A 22,925-nucleotide genomic window follows, 5' to 3' on the forward strand; every position below is an offset into this window, starting at 1 on the left:
TACGTGCAAGGAATGGACAACCAAATCTTAAACGTATAATTTACTTTGCCTTCTTCGTTTCCTTAGATCACTCGTGCGGAATATCATAATATTATTATTTTATTTTATTTGATTTTTACTTTTTTGGGCAAATATTTAAATTATTTTATTTTTACTGATTTATAAATTAGTCTTAATTACTGAAAATTGTAACATTTAAAATAAAAATGAAAAATAGATTCGTATGAATAAGGTCTCCGATATCCAAAATATCCAATACATGAAGCTATGAAACTTTGTAACTATAGGCCGACTGCAAGAAATAATTGATACAATAGCATACGAAAAACACTATCGTAGGCTTTTTATAGTTTTTTCCATACGTCGTGACAACTCACATTATTAAAAATATGAACTCCTTTTTATCGCTTTTTTTAAGTATAATAGAATATAAAACTATAGCTTATATACGTTGCTATAAAAACATTTTATAGCGTTTTATTAAAACTATAATATATTTAATAACTTATTATAGTATTTTTTTTTTAATGTTATAATATAGTAATTTTATGATCATTTTATTATTTAAATATCATATCCCATCATTTTTATTTACCATTAAAACTTTGTGATCTATTTACATTTTAATGAGTATTAAGTAATTTCATAGAATAAAAAAGTTGAATTCTCCATTATTTGTATACGATGACTTTGTATTGCAGGTCTGTTATCACCTTTCACTTCCTATACATAACCAACAATCTTTAACTTTATATTGCATTTCTTCTCGGTTTATAATTTTTTTGTTGTCTTTTGTTGTTATATTCAGCAATATGATAAGCAATCATTAAAGAAAGAAAAAGCTAAGCCGTAGGGAAATAGGGAAATATTCTTGTAAACCATAAGCATTGTCAATATTCGGTAGGCAAGCCAAAAACGTATAAATCACTAGATATCTCCATCCAAACTAAAAGTCAATTAACCAAAGTAAAATTAAATAAATTTAAGACAAAAGTTATGACACCATTTCTATGTTACACCAAAACTTAGCCCCACCGATCCCATTCTTCAAGAAATTGCTCACGCTATAAAAGTCAAACCATCACATATGATGTGAAGCCTGTCACCTATGACATGAAGACAAACTAGTAGAACAATAAGAATTGGACAACATGAAGAAAAGTTTAAAAAAAAAAAAACTAAGGAATAATAAATTTAGTAAGCAAGGATTGGAAGATGAAAGTTTAAAAGAGTAATAATAACACGTAGAAAACCAAGCCAATAGAACAAGAAAATATATGGTTTTGGTGGTTTCGTCTTGACTGAATTTGGGAAGGACCATCACTTTAAAAAAAAAATAGAAATAATACCACAACAAGACAACTAATGAAAACAAGCTCGACCATGTCACACAGCCACAATATCACAACATTTCGATGAGAGATAGTGCACTTACACTTATACTACAGGTTATACGTTGCATCGATACAAAGTTCTTACAATGACAAACAATATGGTAGAGTACATTCCTCCATCTACATATTCTAAAGTAGGTAATGATACATTTAAAATTTCAAGTAAAGTTATCACAATATAGAAAGATTTGAGACCAAATGAAGTTCGGAGTCTATACATGACTTGAGAAAGTAACCAAAACACCATTCTTTTAAATACAAGTTCACAAAATGCTTTAACACTTATAAGTACGACCCTTAAATTGTTAGGAGAAATGTATATGGAATCAAGGTTATGGATAAAAACACACTAGAAAGGTCTTCAATTCTTATAAGAAAAAACGGTAGAACCGTTCAATCCTATTTGGCATAAATTATTTTGGAACTAAATTTTATCCATTAAGAGGTAGCCGAGAGTATAAATATTCTAAAAAAGGACCAAATTAAGAGTGGTTTTAAGCAATACAAAGTAAATAATTGTTTGGAGCAAGTGGTGTGAGTATGCTAATAGTTTTATTGAAGTTAAAGCATGATTAACAAATAGTTTATATGGATTAGGAGTAGATTATAAGCATGTTATTTAGATACTATGCTTCTCTAGATTATGTTTATAACACGTGAATTATTATTAGCTAAGGATGTGTGAGGGTCATGCCTTTTAAACTGATGTGACATCCGAAATAAAGAAACCTCTCCCTCTCCTCCCTTTCTACCTTCGGTTCTTCTATCTTCCCTTTCTACCTTCGGTTCTTCTATCTTCCCTTCTACCTTTCTTTCCCAGTCGCCCGTTTATTTTATCTCAAGCTCACATTGTTGCCACAGTGCCCAACTCGCTCAGAGTTGATTCCTCATTCTAAATTCCCCACTGCTTTTCATCCCTCCATCGCACAAATATGAGACTAAATCAATCCACTATTTCAGATCCAACTCAAAAAAGAACAAACTAGCTCATATTCTCTCACTATCTGTATCACAACAGAAAAATTCCATGAATGGCAACAAATCAACAACAACATGCCCCATTTGGGAAGTAAACAATACTCTGTGGGGGACGAAGGAACTCATAAATATATAGTTTCATCTGTCAAACAGTCTGAAACAACAGTTGAGAACACACAACGGAAAATAGACCAGGACAAATACAAGACTTTCACAATTTACACCTAAACCAGAAGAAAAACATGAAAATCATTTTGATACTGGAGACACGACTGTTATTCTAGTCAATTTCCTGCCCCAGATTAAAAAAACACACAGTTTTTCGAGGGAAAATTTATAGAGAAATTCACTTTGCACCTAAGGTCGGGAACTGCCCAGGGTCCTCAATGGATGGGGCTGCAACATTGCTTATCGAGCTGCCACCGTATCCTCCCCTTGAACCACGACCACGACCCCTTCCCCGGCCACCTGGGGTGTAGTGTCGCTCTCCTTCCGCAGGCCTCAAAAACTCATTAATACTCAAAGACTAAAAAACAAGAAAACAAAAGAAAATTTAGTAATTTAACCTTCTACAAGGTCTATTTTCATATTTTCATATTTTCATATTTTAAATTCTAGAATCAATTAAATTTCTTGATGAAGGTTCCAAATAGACCCAATAAAAGGCATCCTATGTCCTCGCAGGACATCTATGTTTTCAAAACATAAGCCTTGAGGAAAGCAAGTTGTGTGGTTAAACTTAAGTTAAAAGGTCGGTTAAATGAGGCATATAACTCACTGAATAATTGACTTTACAGAAAATTTTATGTAAAAAACCTACTACTTTATGCCTAAAAACAGACGGCCATAATTTTGTCCGTCATTTGTGGAAGGAAAAAGTGTTTGGGGTGGTAACAGATGAGGGAAAGCTAAAAGGTCAGTTCTTTCTCTATTTCTTGATTTTCTTTTCCTTACCTCATTTACTATTGTCATTTTCCTCTCATTGTTTTTCCATCTTCTGTTTGGGCTCTTTTAACTCCTCAAAACAATTTGGAAGAAGGCTCGTAGGGTCTTGAGTTGCATTGTTTTTCCATCTTCTGAGGGCAAGGCAAGATTTTGGTCCAATTTTGTTTCTCCATTTTGAGGTGATTAACTCATGAAAACTTATGCATATTGAAAGACAATTGAAATTTTTCTTTTTTTCTTTACAATATATTGTTATGTTATTATATGATTTTTAAGTTTAAAATAAGGCTTAGACATACACTCAGCCTCACTCAGCCTCACAAAGACAATGGCTGGAGGCTGCCCTAAGACTTTTAGAATTTTTCTAGACATCAAACCTGAGTAAACAATTTAATGGGCAGAAATCGTTTATAAGAAGAGGCAATAATACCTTCTTAGTTCTCTCCTCCTTATCTGCAATTTCTTTTCGCTTATCCTTCTCAGATCCCTGCTAGGTGGAGTAACAGAAGAACATGAAATGGTTAAATTCTCATTTGATGTACCAAGAAGCCAAGTGTCATCAGATCCCATCGATAATCAACTCCAAAAGAGGATTAAGTGCGTACCAATTTAATAAAGATGTCGTTGTTCTCCTTCTTGCTTGAAAGTTGTTGCATGGATGCAAATTCTTTGGGATCCACCTTCCTCTCCTCAGTTTTTAGAGCCATGAGGGCCTTCCTTTTATCCTCAAGCAACTTTTCATATTCCTCCAGAGTCATTTCCTGCATCAGAACAAAAGAGTAAACTAGATTAAAAATAAAGCAAAACAGTAGAACGGAGTTCATAATCAAAGCTCACCATGCTAACATGCAATCAAATTTACAACTGTTAGATGAATCAGATTTATGATATTAAGAGTATAGTAAAGCTATTCAATTTGAAATGCAAGCAAAAATGTAAGTATAGTAAAGCTAACCTTGTCTTCTGGTTCTGTTTCCTCTGGTTCTTTAGCAGGGTTCTCCGAGTTGACACCTGATGTATCTTCCTCTTGAACGGGCTTCTCATCACCCACATTCTTTTCAGGTTCATTAACAGCTTCCTCTGCTACCCTAGATATAAAACAGAACTTTTAAGGTACAACTAATTGTCAAGGAGAGAAAAATAACCTTATTAGCATAGAGAGATAATGACACAAGCATAAAAATATAACCCCGCCCCCACTTTAAAGAAAAATGAGGCTGGCCAAACTCACTTTATATGGTTGAGGCCTTCTAACAGAAAAAAACATCCACGCTGATGGAGGGTATATACGTGTACTTACTCAGCAAATTCGTCAGCTGGTCTTCCCCAATTTCCACGACCAGCCCCTTCACGTTTGTTTTCATTTCTAGGAATAAAAATCAGGAAAAAAGCATCAAAACAGTGTAAATTATACAGAAGGAGTGAATAAAATGAGGTTTTAAAAAACAGACTAACCCACGGCCAGTTCCACTGTGGCGTTCAAATACTCTACGAGGGCGTTCCCCATCACCAGCCTCTCCATTATTGAAACCACCACGACGGCCACCACGACCACGAGGCCCACCATATCCACGCCTTTCAGTTGTCTTTCCAGCCTCTCCATCCTCAGGTGCACTAGTGTTCTCACTATTGGCAAAGTCACGATTGAAGCCCCCACCCTCACGGCCTCGCCCATATCCTCGTCCTCCACCTCGTCCACTGCCACGGCCTCCACGACTGCCTTCATTCCTTGCTTCTCTTACTACTCAAAGCAAGAAAAAGACCATCTCAATCTCCCAATGGGTAATTCAACCAATGGAAACTCATAAGAATCCAATGGTTAGAGAAACAGTAGGTTGGTAAACTATAATCTAACAGGACGACAAAATTATAAGAAAAGCAAGACAAAAATAAGAACGAAAAATTGATTGCAGACTACCAAGTTCCCGCAAAAGAGTCCAAATCAATAAACAGTCACCAAGTTCAGCAAGGTGTAAAGTTAAGGTTTTACCGATAAATTCAAATAATTAAAAATCATCACAAACAAAAAACCATCATAGTAAGAAAACATAAGGTTTTGTTTGCAGAAAAAGGAAATTCAATACTTCCACGGAATTAAAAACAGCTACCACCCATCACTCTTGCTTAGTTTTAGAGAAAAAATTCAAACAGCTAGAAGAGAAACAATAAACTATATCTGAGAAATGTAAATTCAAACAACCAATAGCGAGAAATGAAAGGATCAATATTCAAATGAAACCAGAGATTTAGAAACGAAGAATATTACCAGCCTGAGAAGGTGGTAGAGGCTTGGAAGGAAGACTAGCAGGCTTATTTTGCTGAGACGGCGAAACCACCGGTTTGGTCTGAGCAGAGCCTTTCTTGGGCGGCGGTGCCGTTACTGCCGCCACCTGCTTAGCCGCAATTAGCTGCGAGGGGTCCTCGGCGTCATCATCCCCCAACAAATCAAAAGGATTAACGGTCGCCATTTCCAAACTAATCTCGAAACCAAATACCCCAAAAAAGACCTCAAAAAACAGGAAATTCCACTCCGAGAAAGGCGACCAGGAAACCTATCTTAACAAGAGCTCCATGAATATAATAAAAGAAAGAACAGGGATGTTGTAGAAAAACAAAAAGTTAAATGGAGAAAAAAGAAGAACCCTAGCCGCAATAGAAGAGTGGCCAACGTGAGTAAGAGAAAACCAACACTTGACCTAAATTCCTCAATTTATTTGCGTCCTTCCAACCTTCGTTATTCCAGCGTATTCCTGCGCCGTCCTACTAAATTTACCTCTTTTTTTTTTCTTTCTTTTGGTAATTTTTTTAGGATTTTAACCTCGAACTTTTTTTTACTTAGGCATTATATCTTGGAGGTTTGCTGATTTATCCAAAACGAAAGAGAAGTTAAAAAAAAAAACATTCAACTTTTAGTGTCCTTTTAATATAACCTAGTTTTAAGTGAATTTCATTAGGAAGGAAAACCACGTTTGGAAGTAGTTTGCAGGTATTCTTTTATCATTGATCTTACAAGCTCATTAGTTCGTCGAAGTTGGAACCATGTCGTGTACGAGGATTGCATAGAAAAGCCCCAAGATAGCGTGTTGCGATTGCATAGGAGACCAAATTGGGTAGGACGATTATGTAGTTACATATGTGTACCTCTCCCGTGCCATCTATATACACCTTTAAAATAAATTTTTAAAAAAATTTGAAAAATTAGAACCACCCTAGATGGAGTGCCAAAGTGTTATTGAAATAAGAGAATATAAATTAGCACTTTAAGATAAGTTGAGTTCATTGATATAATTATTACAAGCAAGTCGATCCTTCACGAGCTTTCGTAATTACGGTCGAGTCAAAAATCTATGTTACCCTTGTAATTACATCTTTCGTTTTAAGTACCACTAATTCTCGTGCCAATGAGAGGGTGGGGCACCATTGTTAAGTCTCAAAATCAGCACTTAAGAGAATAACTCATCTACTTTCCTTATATAGAAAGGAGTGAATTTCATCGGGTCATATTATGTTCCGAGCTCTCTATTTGGTCAAGTCCCCAAAATGGTAGACATGTTGAATCGGTTACAAAAATCATTCTCATCCATGCAAACCAAAGAACAAGCTCACAGGTAGGAGTTCATAACCTACGCAAGATTAAGATCGAGTGGCATATGATCATCATGTGAATTATTAATCTTCTCAATTAACGAATTTACAAAGAAAGATTAAATATTTCGTGGTCCGGTCTTATACAAACTCATTGTATAGGATACCCTCACTCACATGTCTCCACATGAATGATTTTGATCAATTCATTTGTAACAATTATAAAGTGGGTTGTATCAATAGTGTTACTAAGATACGATACCCAACTTTATCCAAATACTATAAACCCTTTAGGTTATTGCTTGACATGATCATATTGTATGTCAACCGCATATTGTTCAAGATTACATCAATAACTTTAGATTTTTCATATAATAGATAATATTAAATTGTAAATAAAAAATAAAATTGTTATTAAAAAAATAAAGAAACAATTAGGAGGCTTTAGGGCATAAATCCCAACAAAGGTATGCTAGGGTTCCACACTTGATCTTGTCTTGTTCTTATTCTTGACTTGAGAACTTAGACCATTAGGTTTTGTTCTTGAGTTCTGAGTTCTTGCCATGATCATGCCAAAAGACTTTAATTTTGAGTTCTGAAGTTCTAATCTTGGTTCTTGCCTAACGGTCTTAGTTCTGAGGTTTTAGGTACTTAGTTTAGAGAACTTGGAACTTGATTAATTTCCTTGGTTCTTTTTTTTTTTTTTGTTATTAGTTCTTGTCTTTGTCTTTAATCTTATTCTTGGTTCTTATTTTGTTCTCGTTTTGTTCCCTAAGATACTACTCCTAGGATTTACAGGACAACTCATGAACCTGATAACTTGTGTCCAAGGTTTCATACGTTCCAAGTGACACAATCTTAACCTACATCCAAGGTTTCATGCATTCTAAGTGACATAGTCTGAACTTGTATCTAGGGCTTCATACCTTCCCTACGATACAGTTTGAAACCTACATTCAGGACTTCTTATGTTTCCAAGCGGTATAGTCTAAAACCTGCATCCAAGGCTTCTTACGTCTCAAGTGACGCAGTCTAAAAAACCTATGACCAAGCCTTCATACGTTTCAAGTGGTATAGTCTGGATACCCATGCCCAAGACTTCATATGTTCCAAGAAACGTAGTTTGAAACCTTCACCCAAGGTTTCTTACGTTCCAAGTGATGCAATCTGAATACCTACATCCAAGGCTTCTCAGTTCCAAAGTGATGTAGTTTGAGTCATGAACATTTTGTACCTAGGAAGTGTTAGGATCGCACAACAACGCACACGCTCGATCTAGATGAACACAAAGACCAGGATAGAGAAAAGTGCAAGGAGAACTCTGGCTAAAAGGATTTTTTTTTTTTTTTTATTGATGACTTCACGTATATACACTAAGAGAGAATTACAGAGAATAGAAAGTACATTTTCAAAGCTCTACCGGACGGGATATATATATAGTTCGGTTTACTATATATAGCTTTACCAGATTTAACCATCTACTATATATATAGCTATTTACTATATATAGCTTTCCCCAATATAGCTTTACCAAATATAGCTTTACCGGATATAATCGTTGACCAAGCTATAAATAAGCAGGCTCCATAACCTAACAATTCTCCCAGACTGATCTAGTCAACCAAGAATTTCATTCTCAAACGACCATGAGTCTTCATGGCACCATATCAATTGAGGCTTTGCACAACCTCAATATTCTAACAACAACAAATTTTGTTGACATGTTTGCTGGATTCTTTGCACCCTCTATCTTCTCCAAACACATCACCATCTTTCACTAACCTGCAAGTGAAATGGTATCGTCTTCTGTGTTTTCTCTTTAAATGATAGACCGGGTTCCTTCGCCAACTGTATGAAACTCTGACTATTTCTGTAAAGAATATCTTCGTGCTGCTTCTTGCCCATTCTTCCAGATAGTCAGTCATACATATCGTCTTCTTTCCAGCTTCAACTATTGCCACGTACTCAGCCTCAGTACAACGCATTTTTGAAGCCTAGACGTCTCATCATCCATGGCTTGCTCCTACTTGGTTGTATTCTCCAACTGTAGGGCCTCATCAAAGGGCTCTGGTTCCCTTTCATCAGCAACAGATAGTGTAATGAAGGTACATACATATCTGATACTATGATAGCACAGGATGATCTTCTCAACACCAGTTCAGGTGTCACTTGCTCCACTGCTGATTCCTCCACAACAACCTCAGAAGTTTGTTGAGTATCTGCTACAAGATCACTTGGTGATTTTCTCCGCAACTCAACCTCAACTCCCACTTGCTTTGTTGTCTTGGAACCTTGCTCCACATCTGGTTCCTCAGCAGTAGTCTCAGGAGTTTCTTGAGTATCTGCTACAACATCACTAGGTGAGTTTCCCTGCAACTCAAGCTCAACTCCCACTTGCTTCGTGGTCTTGGAACCTTGCTCCACATCTGGTTCCTCAGCAGTAGTCTCAGGAGGTTCATGAGTATCTGCTACAACATCACTAAGTGAGTTTTCCTGCAACTCAAGCTCAACTCCCACTTGCTTCATCGAACCTTGCTCCACATATGGTTCCATTTCTAACCGCACTTTCTTCAATTCTTTGGCGGTCCTTGTGAAGCTAACTCGTTTCTGCTTGCTCATAACGTAGTTCTCACGACGACCCACATCAACAGATTTTAGATCTTCTAAAACTCCTTTCGCAGCCAGCCTCTTCATTCCTTTCGCGCTCATATGTTCAAGTCTATTGTGCCGTAGACTTGAATTTGAAGCACTCTCAGCAACAACAGCTATGTTCATACACTCTGCAGTGGTGTATAAGGTTCCAGATTTTGAGCCACGTGCTACCACCGTAGCACCCTTCATAATCTTCCACGAACTCTTCTCTAACTTTGTTGCATAACTTGTGCTGTCCAACTAACCAATAGAGATCAGATTCTTCTTGAGACTAGGAATATATCTGACAACTTTTAATGTCCACTGATTTCCTGCCGGAGTTTTTATACAGACATCTCCTTTTCCTTTAATCTCCAAATCTTTATTGTCGGCAAGATACACCTTCTCGAAATTTCCAGACTTGAAATTCCGGAACAACCCTTTATTTGGAGACGAATGAAAAGATGCACCTGAATCCAAAATCCAGGATTTAATCGAACTGTCCACGCTGAGGATTAGAGCATCCCTAATGTCTTCTGCTGAATTTATAGAATCATCATCATCTCTAGATTTGTGATTCTGCTTCCTCTTTGGTCTTGTACAACCTGTCCGAAAGTGACATTTTTCTCCACAATTTCAACACGTTACGCTTGGTCTTGTAACGCCCCTAATTTTCTTTAACCTAATTGGTGACGTCACCCATGCATACTTATCTCATTAAGCGGAAGCTCATCATAAATAACCTTGACAGAGTCTTTCATAAATATTCATGAATCCAAAACAAAACCTAAACTCCAAAAATAAACCTTCAATACTGAATTCAAAATAGATCCAAATAAAACAATACTCAATGCTATAATTTAAAACAGTCTAATAAAAGTAAACTCCTAAAAATATCCCGTCTCCAACTTCCATGGTGGCCTTAGCTCTGCCGTCAACCGTACATTGGCGCCTTGCCTTTACCTGAAAAATGTAGGTAGCACGTGGCTTGAGTATTTTATGAAATACTCAGTAAGTCACCTCACTGTTGGGGTTAGGAATGCAAACACATGCAACATATGAGCGGGACCTAACTTTTCATAAACTTTTCTTAGCCTTGGGCGCTTTTCTATTCCGGGTAGGGTTGGATGTGTGGTACTCATTCACACATGACCCATGTACGTGTACATGAACCCACTACGCGGGCTCATAAACATACCCCCTGGGCCTGACTTGGTCGAGCACAACGTGTTACACGTAGCCGGACACCACAGAGCAGAAAAGGGCTCGCATGATATCATGGCGAACATAAATATCGTATTTCATTCTTTCGTATCATAAAGGGGAAAAATCCCGATGCACGTGACATACATATATGCATGAGGTCCCTTAACATATCTAACATGGCATTACATAAGCAATGCTAACATCGCATTTACGTTTCTTACATCACATGGCATCTCACATGACTTACATTACATGACCTATTACATAAACATTCCAGTTGCATAAACATCTCATGACATGACTCGATAATTCTACGTGTATCTATAGCATCGATCAACATATTCATGGCATATAATATTAATATCTCATTCATAACTTCACATAACATAAACAGTCAACAGTCAACATAATTCATACATCACATAATATACACAATCGACAGTCAACACAATCTATACATCACATAATCATATCACATAAATATGGTGCATGTAGGGCCCACAGGGCACGCACCATCATACAACACGTAGTAAGCTAACCCCAACAATAAGGTCACTTACCTCGATGGTCTTGGTTGAAGTCACTCTCAACGAGCTAGTCCCAGCGGTTAAATACGCCCTATGATAACCACATAAGAATTTAGTACCTTTCATAAGGTACCCTAGCTAAACCTCATGTTATTTATCAAAATAAACCCCTGACCTAAGCTGTCTTTAATGTTTAGGAACCATACTGACCTCGAATAGTAAAACTAAGGGCAGAAATAGCTTCGGAGGGGCCAAAAACCTTGGAATCGATATATTATAGTGATACCTTGCCGCTAAGCCTAGTTGCCGAGCCGGCAACTAAGTCGCCAAGTCGAGCTGCGGGAATTGACGGAACCGAGCCGATCTCGTATACGTGTGATCCGAGCCGCACTGTGTACGCGTGCGAAGCTGCCGGAGCTGTTGGGTGTGCGTCTGCGCTCGACTCGATTCCAAAGACCTCGCCTTCCTTACCCGACAAACGACGAAACCCTAGTTTTCGCCTCCCCGATTCCGGTGACGCGCCGATGATCCCACAACGTCCTCAACACCGATTTCCGACGGTCAACCTTCTTTGACACAATGATTCCAACATCAATGCCTTACTTCTACTCGATTCTTCCTCCGAAAGAAACCCCAACATTCCGGAGGAAAGTTTGGAGAAGAATCGTTTTCAAGGGATGTAAAAGGTTGGGCATAGAAATATAAAACTAATCTCAAGACATTTACCAATAAGACATCCTAGGTTTTAGAACAAGGAAATTTGGAGAAATAAGAATATTTCTATTAGGCAAAATAAGAGTCTCTCAGGAAATCCCTTGATTTCCTGGGAGATTACATTTAATTATTTATTCTATTTTTATTTGATTTTATTTTTATTCCAGAAACCCGAATCTTTTCCATTCCTAATAACTTCCTGGTTTAAAATTGCACCTTTTCGAGCGAGAATAAATGCATAACATGATATGTCATTTATAGAAATAAAAAAAAAAATCTTAACCAAAGAAGGCAAAAATGGAAAATCTGAATCGTTATAGGTCTATTTGGAGATTTTTCTCGGTTCTTTGATTTTGATCACCCTTTGTTTGGGCCCTTCGGTTTACTTCTTCCCCTTCGATCAACACTGAGAGCATTGCCTGATGAATCTCCAGTTTCTCGTTTGCGAATACTTTCGCTGAGAACTACATTTCGAATTTCACCAAACTTCAGTTTATCAAATCCTCGGGAATTGCTGATTGCGGCAACAACAGTATCCCATGACTCGGGTAAGGATGACATCAAAATCAACGTTTTAACTTCATCTTCGAAAGTAATTTCCACCGAACTCAGTTGACTTATGATCATACTGAATTCATTTATATGATCAGCAACAGATCCACCTTCAGACATCTGTAAATTGAACAATCTCCGCATCAAATACACCTTGTTCATAGCCGACGTTTTTTCATACATATTTGATAGTGCTTTCAATAGATCTGACGTTGTCTTCTCCTTGATAATGTTGAACGCCACGTTTTTGGATAGCGTCAACCGGATCAGCCCCAAGGCTTGTCGATCTTTGAGCTTCCACTGTTTCATGGTCATGGTATCCGGCTTCACCCCCAACAGATGTTCGTGAAGATCTTTCTGGTACAGATAATCTTCAATCTGCATCTTTCAGAAACCGAAATCGGATCCATCGAACTTCTCAATTCCAATCTTTGAACTTTCCATCTTCACAGATCGTGGTGAATTTCGCCTAGCTCTGATACCAGTTGTTAGGATCGCACAACAACGCACACGCTCGATCTAGATGAACACAAAGAACAGGATAGTGAAAAGTGCAAGGAGAACTCTGGCTAAAAGGATTATTTATTTATTTATTTATTTATTGATGACTTCACGTATGTACACTAAGAGAGAATTACAAAGAATAGAAAGTACATTTGCAAAGCTCTACCGTGATATATATAGTTTAGTTTACTATATATAGCTTTACCAGATTTAACCATCTACTATATATATAGCTATTTACTATATATAGCTTTACCTGATAAGCTTTACCAAATATAGCTTTACCGAATATAACCGTTAACCAAGCTATAAAATAAGTAGGCTCCATAACCTAACAGGAAGGTCTAGGAGTTTCTGAGTTGGAGGACCTTGATCATTTATTCTTGAGTGGTACGTAGCATTCTTCTTGTCTTAGGGGATATAGGGTTACTGTTGATCCTTCCCTTGGTTCTTGTCTTTGAAGCAGCGTTCTCTTAGTTTCTTAAGTTCTTAATTCTTCAAGCATAAGTCATAACATACTTTCTTAAGCCCTAATTAAATCTCATAAATTATGATCTCATCACATTAACATGCATGAGTCACTCAATGTGTCATGAAGTCATAACATTTCCCTAGAGAATTCTAAAAGTATCTTAGATCTTGGGTGATGGTGTGGAGAATTTCTTTTGAGCTTAACTTATGTCCTAACTTTGTTTAGATTCTAAATTTGATCCAAATAATTTAAAATCTTAAATATACCTTTATGTCATTATAAGTTGGTTTTATTTAGAGTCTCAAAGACATTTGGGAATTTAGACCTTTAAATATTTAAAGAATTTTTGGGGCATTTAGGTCATTTTACTCCTAATTATTGGTTTAGCCTCCAAACGCATTTCAATAACCTTGAAGCTTATCATAATATCCTTAGTAATCATGAAATAAAGCCTATTATAAAATTTAATAGCATGTAGAGGTCATTTCGATCTTGAATCAAAGGTACTGTCATAGGGGCATTTTGGTCATTTTTACATCGTTATTTAGTTTAGCTACTTATTCTTATCCAATGACCACCAAATTTTATATATACCCATAACATGTCATAGCTTAGAACCTGTGATGTTATGCTCAAACATAAAATTTCATAGGTAGCAGAGTTTGGTTATTTTAATATTACTTCAATCTTAAAAAAAAATACTCAGTTTGGGCCCTTAACTCACGATTGGAGTGTTTTTCTTTCCTATTTCCTTAATTTATATTTAGCAGAAGGTTTATACTGAAATTCAAAACAATTCTACAAGTATATCTTAGGAAAAGTCTAGGATGACTACTTACCTCTACATTGACTTTTGAGACCTCTGTTCTCGAACTTCTATTATCTGAATTACTCCAAGTTTTCTTTGGTAGGTCCATCCTTGAGTCTAATTTCTGGAACCATCATCCATTTCTTAAGAACTAGTCTGGATTGGATTTAATTCAAGAAAAACCAAGGCTAGTCAACCTGAAACAGAGCTCTTAGCTCTCGACTTCTTCGTGAATTCTTCTTCTTGAAGGGAATGAACTCTTCATCAACATAGCGGAAGTATTGGGAACCGTTTTGATTTTTATTAAGAATTTAAACAAAAGCAATCAACTCGAAAGTAAAAACTCTACCTTCATAGAAACCTGAGCCTGGAATACTTCTTGAAGTATTCCAACAATGCAAACCTTCCTCATATTCCACAAGTTCTTCCTTGCTATGACTCGAACACAAGGCCAAGGCTTGTGGGAGCCTTCTCAAAGAAAATCCCAAAGGGATTGAAGAAAAAGAGTTTATAGAATTTTCTAGAGATTGAATATGTAATTTCATTATCGAGAGAAAGTGGAAGAGATTCATATGTCTTTGGCTCAACTCGAGAGTCCTATTTATAGGTACTCTTGGAGAATCTTTTCAAATAGTATATTTGCATATTTATTATATTAGGATATAATACATTGTACAAATCATATTTAGATACTATAAGATATCATAATATATATTTAACTCATTTGAATCTTATTTAAATTTCAAATATATTTTTATTTAATGTATCAAAATACATTAATTGATTTAATATTTAATTGTATCAAATACAATAAATATATATTTCTTTTAATACATCTAAGATATTAAATATTAATTTGAACCCTTCAAATTAAATTATTTTATCTATTTATTTAATATATTTAATATATTAAATATCAATATGAACCTTTCAAATTTTCTTTCAAATAAATTGATCTTTTTGGCGTTACTACGAGCTAGCAAAGGGACTTTATGACCTACAAATCATAAGCTCCAATGATATAAAATTAATTAATCAATTTTCATTCATTAACTATAGATCACTCCACTATAGACCTAGAGTAGGACAAGTTATGTCTATTGATATAATCATTACAAATAAATCGATTCTTCACGAGTTGTTCATAATTACAGTTGGGTCAAAAGTCCGTTTTACCCCTGTAACTACATCTTTCACCTTAGTACCACTCATTCTCTAATGAATATATTTTTTTTTATGATCCAATCATAAACCAAGTCCCTCTCGAGCCAATGAGAGGGTGGGGCCCTATTGTTCAAGTCCCGAAATCAGTACTTAAGAAAACAACTCATCTACTTTCCTTATACTGGAAGGAGTGAATTCCATTTCATGATATTATGTTCCCAATTCTCTATTTGGCCAAGTTTCAAAAGGGTAGGCATATTGAATCGGCTATAAGAGTCATTCTCACTCATGTAAATTAAAGGACAAGTCCTCACAGGCAGGAGTTCATAGCTCACTCAAGATTAAGATCGAGTCCCATATGATCATCATGTGAAATATTAATCTTCTCAATTAACGGATGTATAAGGAGAGATTAAATATTTCTTTGTCCAGTCTTATACAAACTGATACCCCCACTTACATGTCTCCACATGAACGATTTGGATCAAATTATTTGCAACCATTACAAAGTGGGCCGTATCAATAGTGTTATCACGGTAAGGCATCCAACCTTATCCATATACTATAGACTCTTTAGATTATTACTTAAACACGATCCTCTTGTATGGCAGCCACATATTGTTCAAGATTACATTAATAACCTTGGATTTTCTTACCATGGATAATAAAATTATTGTTAAAAACTAAATAATTAATTACGAGGTTTTAGGGCATAAATCCGAACAAACTCCCACTTGCACTAAGTGGGTGAGACATGTGTCCTAGGACATAGTATATTATATACCCAACATGTTCTCCCACTTGCCCTAGAGAAGATGAGAAGAAGATGAGACATGTCTCGTAATCCTAGACATTCTAGGTGACCCTCAAACACTTTATCAATTGTTATTTGATTTGATACATTGTGATCAGTAACATTGTTGAATTAGTACCGAAAGAGAGGGATTTGAACCCTTAGTAAACAAAAGCCTACGTAGCATTTCCAAAACTACCCTTTCAACTACTCCGCCATCTCTCCTACAAATGATTATGGCCTAAAAACCAAGTTAATATAGAGAGTCATTCATATTCAATTTTTTTTTATATGCACATCCAACCAATTCTAACTATAAAAAGATTTTTTTAAAACTATATTTAATGGATACTTTTCTTAGCTCAGGCTATTTAGTTTTTTAAAATATGATTCCTTTATTATAAAAATTGGACTTTTAAGGTTTTCTATTTTTCACCGGCCCAGAGAACCATTTTATATAAATCAAAATAATTATCATTAAAAGTCGCCTCGGTCACGATGCTCTCTTAATATCATTCTTTATAGATTAATCTTTTATAATGTCCTTAGTATTAGTCTTTGTTTTACTATCATCACAATCAAAAGTGACGAACTAAATCATATCTGAAACACTTTTAAAATGTTTAATAAATTATTATAGTTATGCAAGTCATTTTGTTGCTTTAGAAGCAAAAAAATATTCCGCTTGTCTCCCACTAATGACAATAATTAATCATACTCTCAACATTTGAGGTTACTTAGGATACTATTCCTCTAACCTCATATTTCAATGATCATTATCATTCTTTGAAGTCTGATTTGTCAACAATTTTGTCAGTATTGAAGGGAATGAACTCTTCATCCACTTAGCGGAAGCATTAAGAACCGTTTTGAAATTTATTAAGAATTAAAACAAAAACAATAAATTCGAGTATAAGAACTCTACCTTCATAGAAACCCTAGCTCGCAAGACTTCTTGAAGTAATCCAACCATCCAAACGTTCTTCCACATTTCACAAGATCTTCCTTGCTATGACTCGAACACAAGGCTAGGCTTGTGAGAGCCACTTGAAAGAAAATCCCAAAGGAATGGGAGAAGAAAAAAGAGTTTCAAGAATTCTCTAGAGATGTAATTTCATTCTCGAGAAAAAGTGGGAGAGATTAATGTCTCTTTTGCTCAATCCGAAGGTCCTATTTATAAGTACTCTTGGAGAATATTTACCAAATAATATATTTGCATATTTAATATATTACGATATTATACCTTATACCAATCATATTTAGATATTATAAGATATCATAATATATATTTAACTCATTTGAATCTCATTCAAATTTCAAATATATTTTTATTTAATGTATCAAAATATATTAATTGATTTAATATTTAATTGTATCAAATACAATAATTATATTTTTCCTTTAATATATCTAATATATTAAATATTAATTTGAACCCTTTAAATTAATATATTTTTTCCATGTATATTTAACATATCTAATATATTAAATATTAATTTGAACTCTTCCAATTAAATATATTTTATCTATTTATTTAATATATATAATATATTAAATATCAATTTGAACATTTCAAATTTTCTTTTAAATAAATTGAACCGGTTACTATGAACTAGTAAAGGACCTTATGGACCTAATATTATAAGTCAATGATACAAAGTTAATTAATTAAACTCTTTAATTAATCAATTTCTATTCATTAACTATAGGCCATTCCACTATAGACCTAGAGTTGCACTCTTATGCACTGTAGGACATTGATATAATCATTACAAGCAAGTCAGTCATTCACGAGTTGTTCATAATTACAGCTGGGTCAAAAGTCTGTTACGCCTGTAATTACATCTTTCACCTTAAGTACCTCTCTAACGAACAATTTGTTTATGATCCAATCATAAACCAAGTCCCACTCGGACCAATGAGAGGGTGGGGCCCCATTGTTCAAGTCCCGAAATCAGTACTTAAGAGAACAACTCATCTACTTTCCTTGTATGGAAATGACTGAATTCTATATCATGATATTATGTTCCCAACTCCCTATTTGGTCAAGTCCCCAAAATGGTAGGCATATTGAATCGGCTAAAAGAACCATTCTCACCCATGTAAATTAAAGGACAACCCCTCACAGGCAGGAGTTCATAACTCACTCAGGATTAAGATCGAGTCGCATATGATCGTCATGTGAAATATTAATCTTCTCAATTAACGAATTTATAAAGAGAGATCAAATATTTCTTGATCCAGTCTTATACAACCTCATTGTATATGATACCCCCACTTACATGTCTCCACATGAATAATTTGGATCAAATCATTTCTAACGATTACAAAATGGGCCGTATCAATAATGTTACGAGGATAAGACACCTAATCTTATCCATATACTATAGACTTAGGTTATTACTTGAACACGATCCTCTTGTATGTCAACCACATACTGTTCAAGATTACATTAATAACCTTGGATTTTCATACAAATGATTACAATTAAATTACAAATAAAATAATAAAAATTATTATTAAAAACTAAATAATTAATTATGAGGCTTTAGTGCATAAATCCCTATAATATATATGAGACAATATTATCGTTTATCCTTAAATCTCTATTTTTAAGACATACAGAATTATCCCAAATCATTTGTTTGAAATTGGGTAGGTAGTCATCTATTTACGTTAGATTGAAAGATTACACATAATGAGTAATATGTCATCAGCATAAATAATAAAAAAAAAAAAACAATTTTTTTTTTTTTTTGAGAAAATCGACTAATGAATTAGTAATTTTCTTGTTTTCACAAGCTCATTACAATTTATTTTAAAGGATAGATTATCAAACCTTCTATTAACAAATCTATAGGTTAAATTCATTTAAAAAACGAACTTTTTACTCCTTTAGCAAACATTTTGCTTTTGATTTTTAATAATAAATCCATATACTAATATGTAGTCTTAGATTTAGATTTTTTTTTACGGAAGAATTCTAAATATTCATTTAACATATTTCATATATGTAAAAATGAATTAGAGACTAATAATAGACTCTAGAATGACATGAGAGAAAATCTACTTGGATTTTGCATTCTGCCGACCACTTGGGTCAGAATGCATGAGAGCCCAAAATTCTCTTTGGTCTTGTAGCCTTATTCAATAAAAAGTCAAATGATTATCTTGGATAAAAAGTAAGATCCATAGACATGTAATTAACTCTAACATTTAGAGATTACTTTTTGCTGTCTTTTCATTCTATTCAATTTTGAAAATATAAACTTTTATAGCAACCAGTTGTTTTGATCATATCAACTATCCAGGTGGTGTCATCTAGTCTTCACCAAGAATCTAGTAAATCAAATTTACTTTCATTTAGATTTTTCTTTCTATAGAGTAATTTTGAAAATTTCTCTCACTATGACGGTCATGGCTAATTAAGAACTATTTCCTATCATAGCTTTAGTCGTAAGATTTTCCTTGAATTTTGTAATACTTAATTTCAAGATCATTTAGATAAGTGTCTAAATTTAGCTCTTATTGACATAAACATTTCACATGTTTTTGTCATTTATCTTTATCTTTTAGTCATGACATCCAACATGTCAACTAGAAGATATGAACAAAGCTTTCTCATCACCTTTGATTCTTCAATCATGCGTTATTCGAATAATTCAATCCACATTGACAATAAATCTTAAAACAATTTATTCTCTAGAAAATACAACGGTGTTACGCGTTAAATACAAAATACTGAAATTTAGAGAAAATAAAAGCAATACAAAATAATTTAAGACAATGAAATGCATAACAACCTATTCTAACATAAACCTAAAAATTTAAATGTGAACATACCTTATACACGTGCCACAGTCTCTGCTCGCAATGCTGCTGTCCTCCGTATAAGTGTGTTTTGCCTTTACCTGAAAAATGATGTGGCACACGACCTGAGTATTTCGAAAAGTACTCAGTAAGTGGCCCCACTATAGAGGCCATGCAAATGCAAACACATGCAATCATGATTTAGGGACCTATCTCTAACATCATAGGGGTGGCCTCCAGTCTCGGACAAATTGGATGTGTAATACTTCCATACACACGACTCACAGATACGAGTGTGAATCCTTAGGGTTCTCGCACACCCCCTGGACCCTCTTGTCAAGCTAATCTATAGCGACGTCCGGAGGTCAGTGGAACGTCATAGTGTCATACACCTCATGAACACCCTCATCTGTGCGCATTCACACTCATCATCATACGGTGCGCGTCCGCACCCATCATCTCTAGGGGAAGTAGCCCTATGCTTATGAACATACAATATGCATGAGGTTCCTCTAAATCCATCATAATATCTCTTTTGACACAACCCTCTAGTCTTATATCTTTGGTACTCTAGGTAACAAATTCTCGTGGATATTTATATTAATATCATTTTCATGTTCTTAGAGTTATGTCCTATGTCGATCTAACCACATGATACAATATGACACTCATCATCATATAGCATGCTCAATATAAAAAGTATCATCACATTAAGGTAAACGTTATGCAATCATTATACTCATCATATTGCCATAAAGTGCATCAAGCATATCAAGTACGTCATTCATCAAAATATATATATACTACGCACATCATCAAGTATCATAGCTCACACATCATTGTAACTCATACATCGTCATACACTCATACATCGTCATACACTCATACATCATCATATTAGTATACGACATCATACGATACAGCTCATACATCATCATATTAGTATACGACATCATACGATACAGCTCATACATCATCATAACTCATACATCATCACATACTAACATACGACATCGTCGACACAATTCATACATCATCATAACTCATACAATTTTTAGTCTATCCTATAGAAATGCCACTTACTCGTTGATCTTAGCTGGAGTACTCCCTAATTTAATTAACGTAAGCTCCCGTTCCTCGATAACTGCTTTAAAGGTTGTCAGGGCTCGCTTCCTGTTGATTCTATTTTTCTTTTCTTTCCTAAAAATAAGATGAATCAATCATTTTTTTTTCTTCTATTTGCAATACTTCCATTTTCAATCAACTCTTTCTTAAAAAAAATGGCTATGCAATTAAATGAAGCCATTTTAAATTGATTCTAATTTTCTTTTCTTTTCTAAAAATGGCGACCTTATTTGATTTCTAAGTAACTAATGACAACAAATAAATATGAAAAAAAGGAAAAGGTAAAATCTGACATTTTCAAATTACATCTCTCCTTCTATTATCGTAAACTTTCTTTCTGTTTTTGTTTTGGTTCGCACAAGAGGTGAAGAGTTGGTTGAGTATTCTAGGAGAAAAGTCATGTGAGAGTTTAGAGGAGAGATGAGATTACTTGTATTATTATTTTTTTAAAATTTCCAATTGTTACAAGCAACCTTCGGGTATTACATCAAACGTCTAAATCAAATGTTAAAAGACATGCTATGTGCCTATGTGTTGAATTTTTCAAGATGAACTCCAAGTTTCACCTCATAAATTTCGCCTATAATAATAGTTTTCTGGCAATCATTGACATGACTTTGTTCAAGGTTCTTTATATGGTTCTTTATAGGGAACAATGCAAGTTCCAAGTATACTAGGACGAAATGGGTGAACTCGAGTTGTTAGAACTAGAGTTGGTTTAAGCTACCAATGAAATCGAAGATTAAGATGAGGATGCTTACAGTCGAGAGTAGACAGAAAAGTTACTTCCAAGTAAAATGTAGAAGCTTAGAGTTTGAAGGAGGTGACAAGGTATTCTTGAAGGCGTTGATGAAAGAAGTTTTGAAGTTTAGATATAAAGGCAAGTTAAGCCCATGCTTCATTGAGCCCTCCAAAATTCTAGACCGGATCAAATCATAGCGTGTTGATTGGCTCTACCATCATCCCTTTCTATATGCATAACGTGTTCCACATATCTATGCTCTATAACTACATGACCATCCATACCAATGTGATAGACTATGAACCTTTGCAGTTAGACGAAAGCCTGAGCTATGAGAAAAGACTTGTACAGATTTTAGCCCAAGAAGCAAAGACCTTATGACTAGAGAGAGTACATTCATTAAGGTACTTCGGCAAAACCATTAGTTAGAGGAGGCAACATGAGAACGGGGGAAGTACTTATGGAGAAGTTCCCTGAGTTATTCCAACTTTAAGATACTTTCGAAGAGGAAAGTTCTTTTAAAATGTGTATAGTTCTTTGTGTATAGTATTATTATATTTTTTTTAAAAAGAAAAAAAAAATCTTTGATCGACTTCCTTAGCTTGGGTAGACTTTAGCTAGCTTGGTTGACTTATTTTGACCATTTCAAACTATGTTGAATTTGTTTATAATGTAATTAAGGCCAAAAAAAAAAAAAAAAAATGTTAGTATAGCTAGTGATTTGGACTTTTAATAATATGTAACACTATTTCATATATTTAAGTTAAATGCTCCACGAATAAATTCTAAGCTTGATTTTTTGAATGAATGGAATACCATAGATCAACCTAAATTGGAATGAATTTAGGTAGTACCAAGTTGAGCCTAAAACAGTAAGTTTGCTTCCTATTGGAACGTTTACAAGCTAGGTTGGATGAAATTGTTTGACGCATGAATAACACATACTTTATAGCCCCATTACACGTTATTATTTAC

General features: G+C 34.8%; 1 protein-coding gene across 2 annotated transcripts; it reads right to left on the reverse strand.

The window, feature by feature from the left end:
• Nucleotides 1-2,438: 2,438 nt before the first annotated feature.
• LOC111439720 (RGG repeats nuclear RNA binding protein A-like) lies at nt 2,439-6,043 on the reverse strand. 2 transcript variants are annotated; one of them, XM_023077261.1, is made up of 7 exons: nt 5,584-6,043; nt 4,773-5,058; nt 4,618-4,683; nt 4,273-4,405; nt 3,923-4,078; nt 3,748-3,804; nt 2,439-2,898 (listed from the first exon to the last, which is right to left on the reverse strand). In XM_023077261.1, exons 1-7 carry the CDS (start codon nt 5,783-5,785, stop codon nt 2,719-2,721), a joined length of 1,080 nt encoding a protein of 359 aa, XP_022933029.1. In that variant the 5' UTR covers nt 5,786-6,043; the 3' UTR covers nt 2,439-2,718. The 2 variants fall into 2 exon arrangements, with proteins under 2 accessions (XP_022933029.1, XP_022933028.1); XM_023077260.1 differs by having other exon boundaries at nt 3,748-3,807.
• Nucleotides 6,044-22,925: the final 16,882 nt, after the last annotated feature.

The sequence above is a fragment of the Cucurbita moschata genome, unplaced genomic scaffold, assembly GCF_002738365.1.
Source record: "Cucurbita moschata cultivar Rifu unplaced genomic scaffold, Cmos_1.0 Cmo_Scf00103, whole genome shotgun sequence".
Taxonomy (NCBI): Eukaryota; Viridiplantae; Streptophyta; class Magnoliopsida; order Cucurbitales; family Cucurbitaceae; genus Cucurbita; species Cucurbita moschata.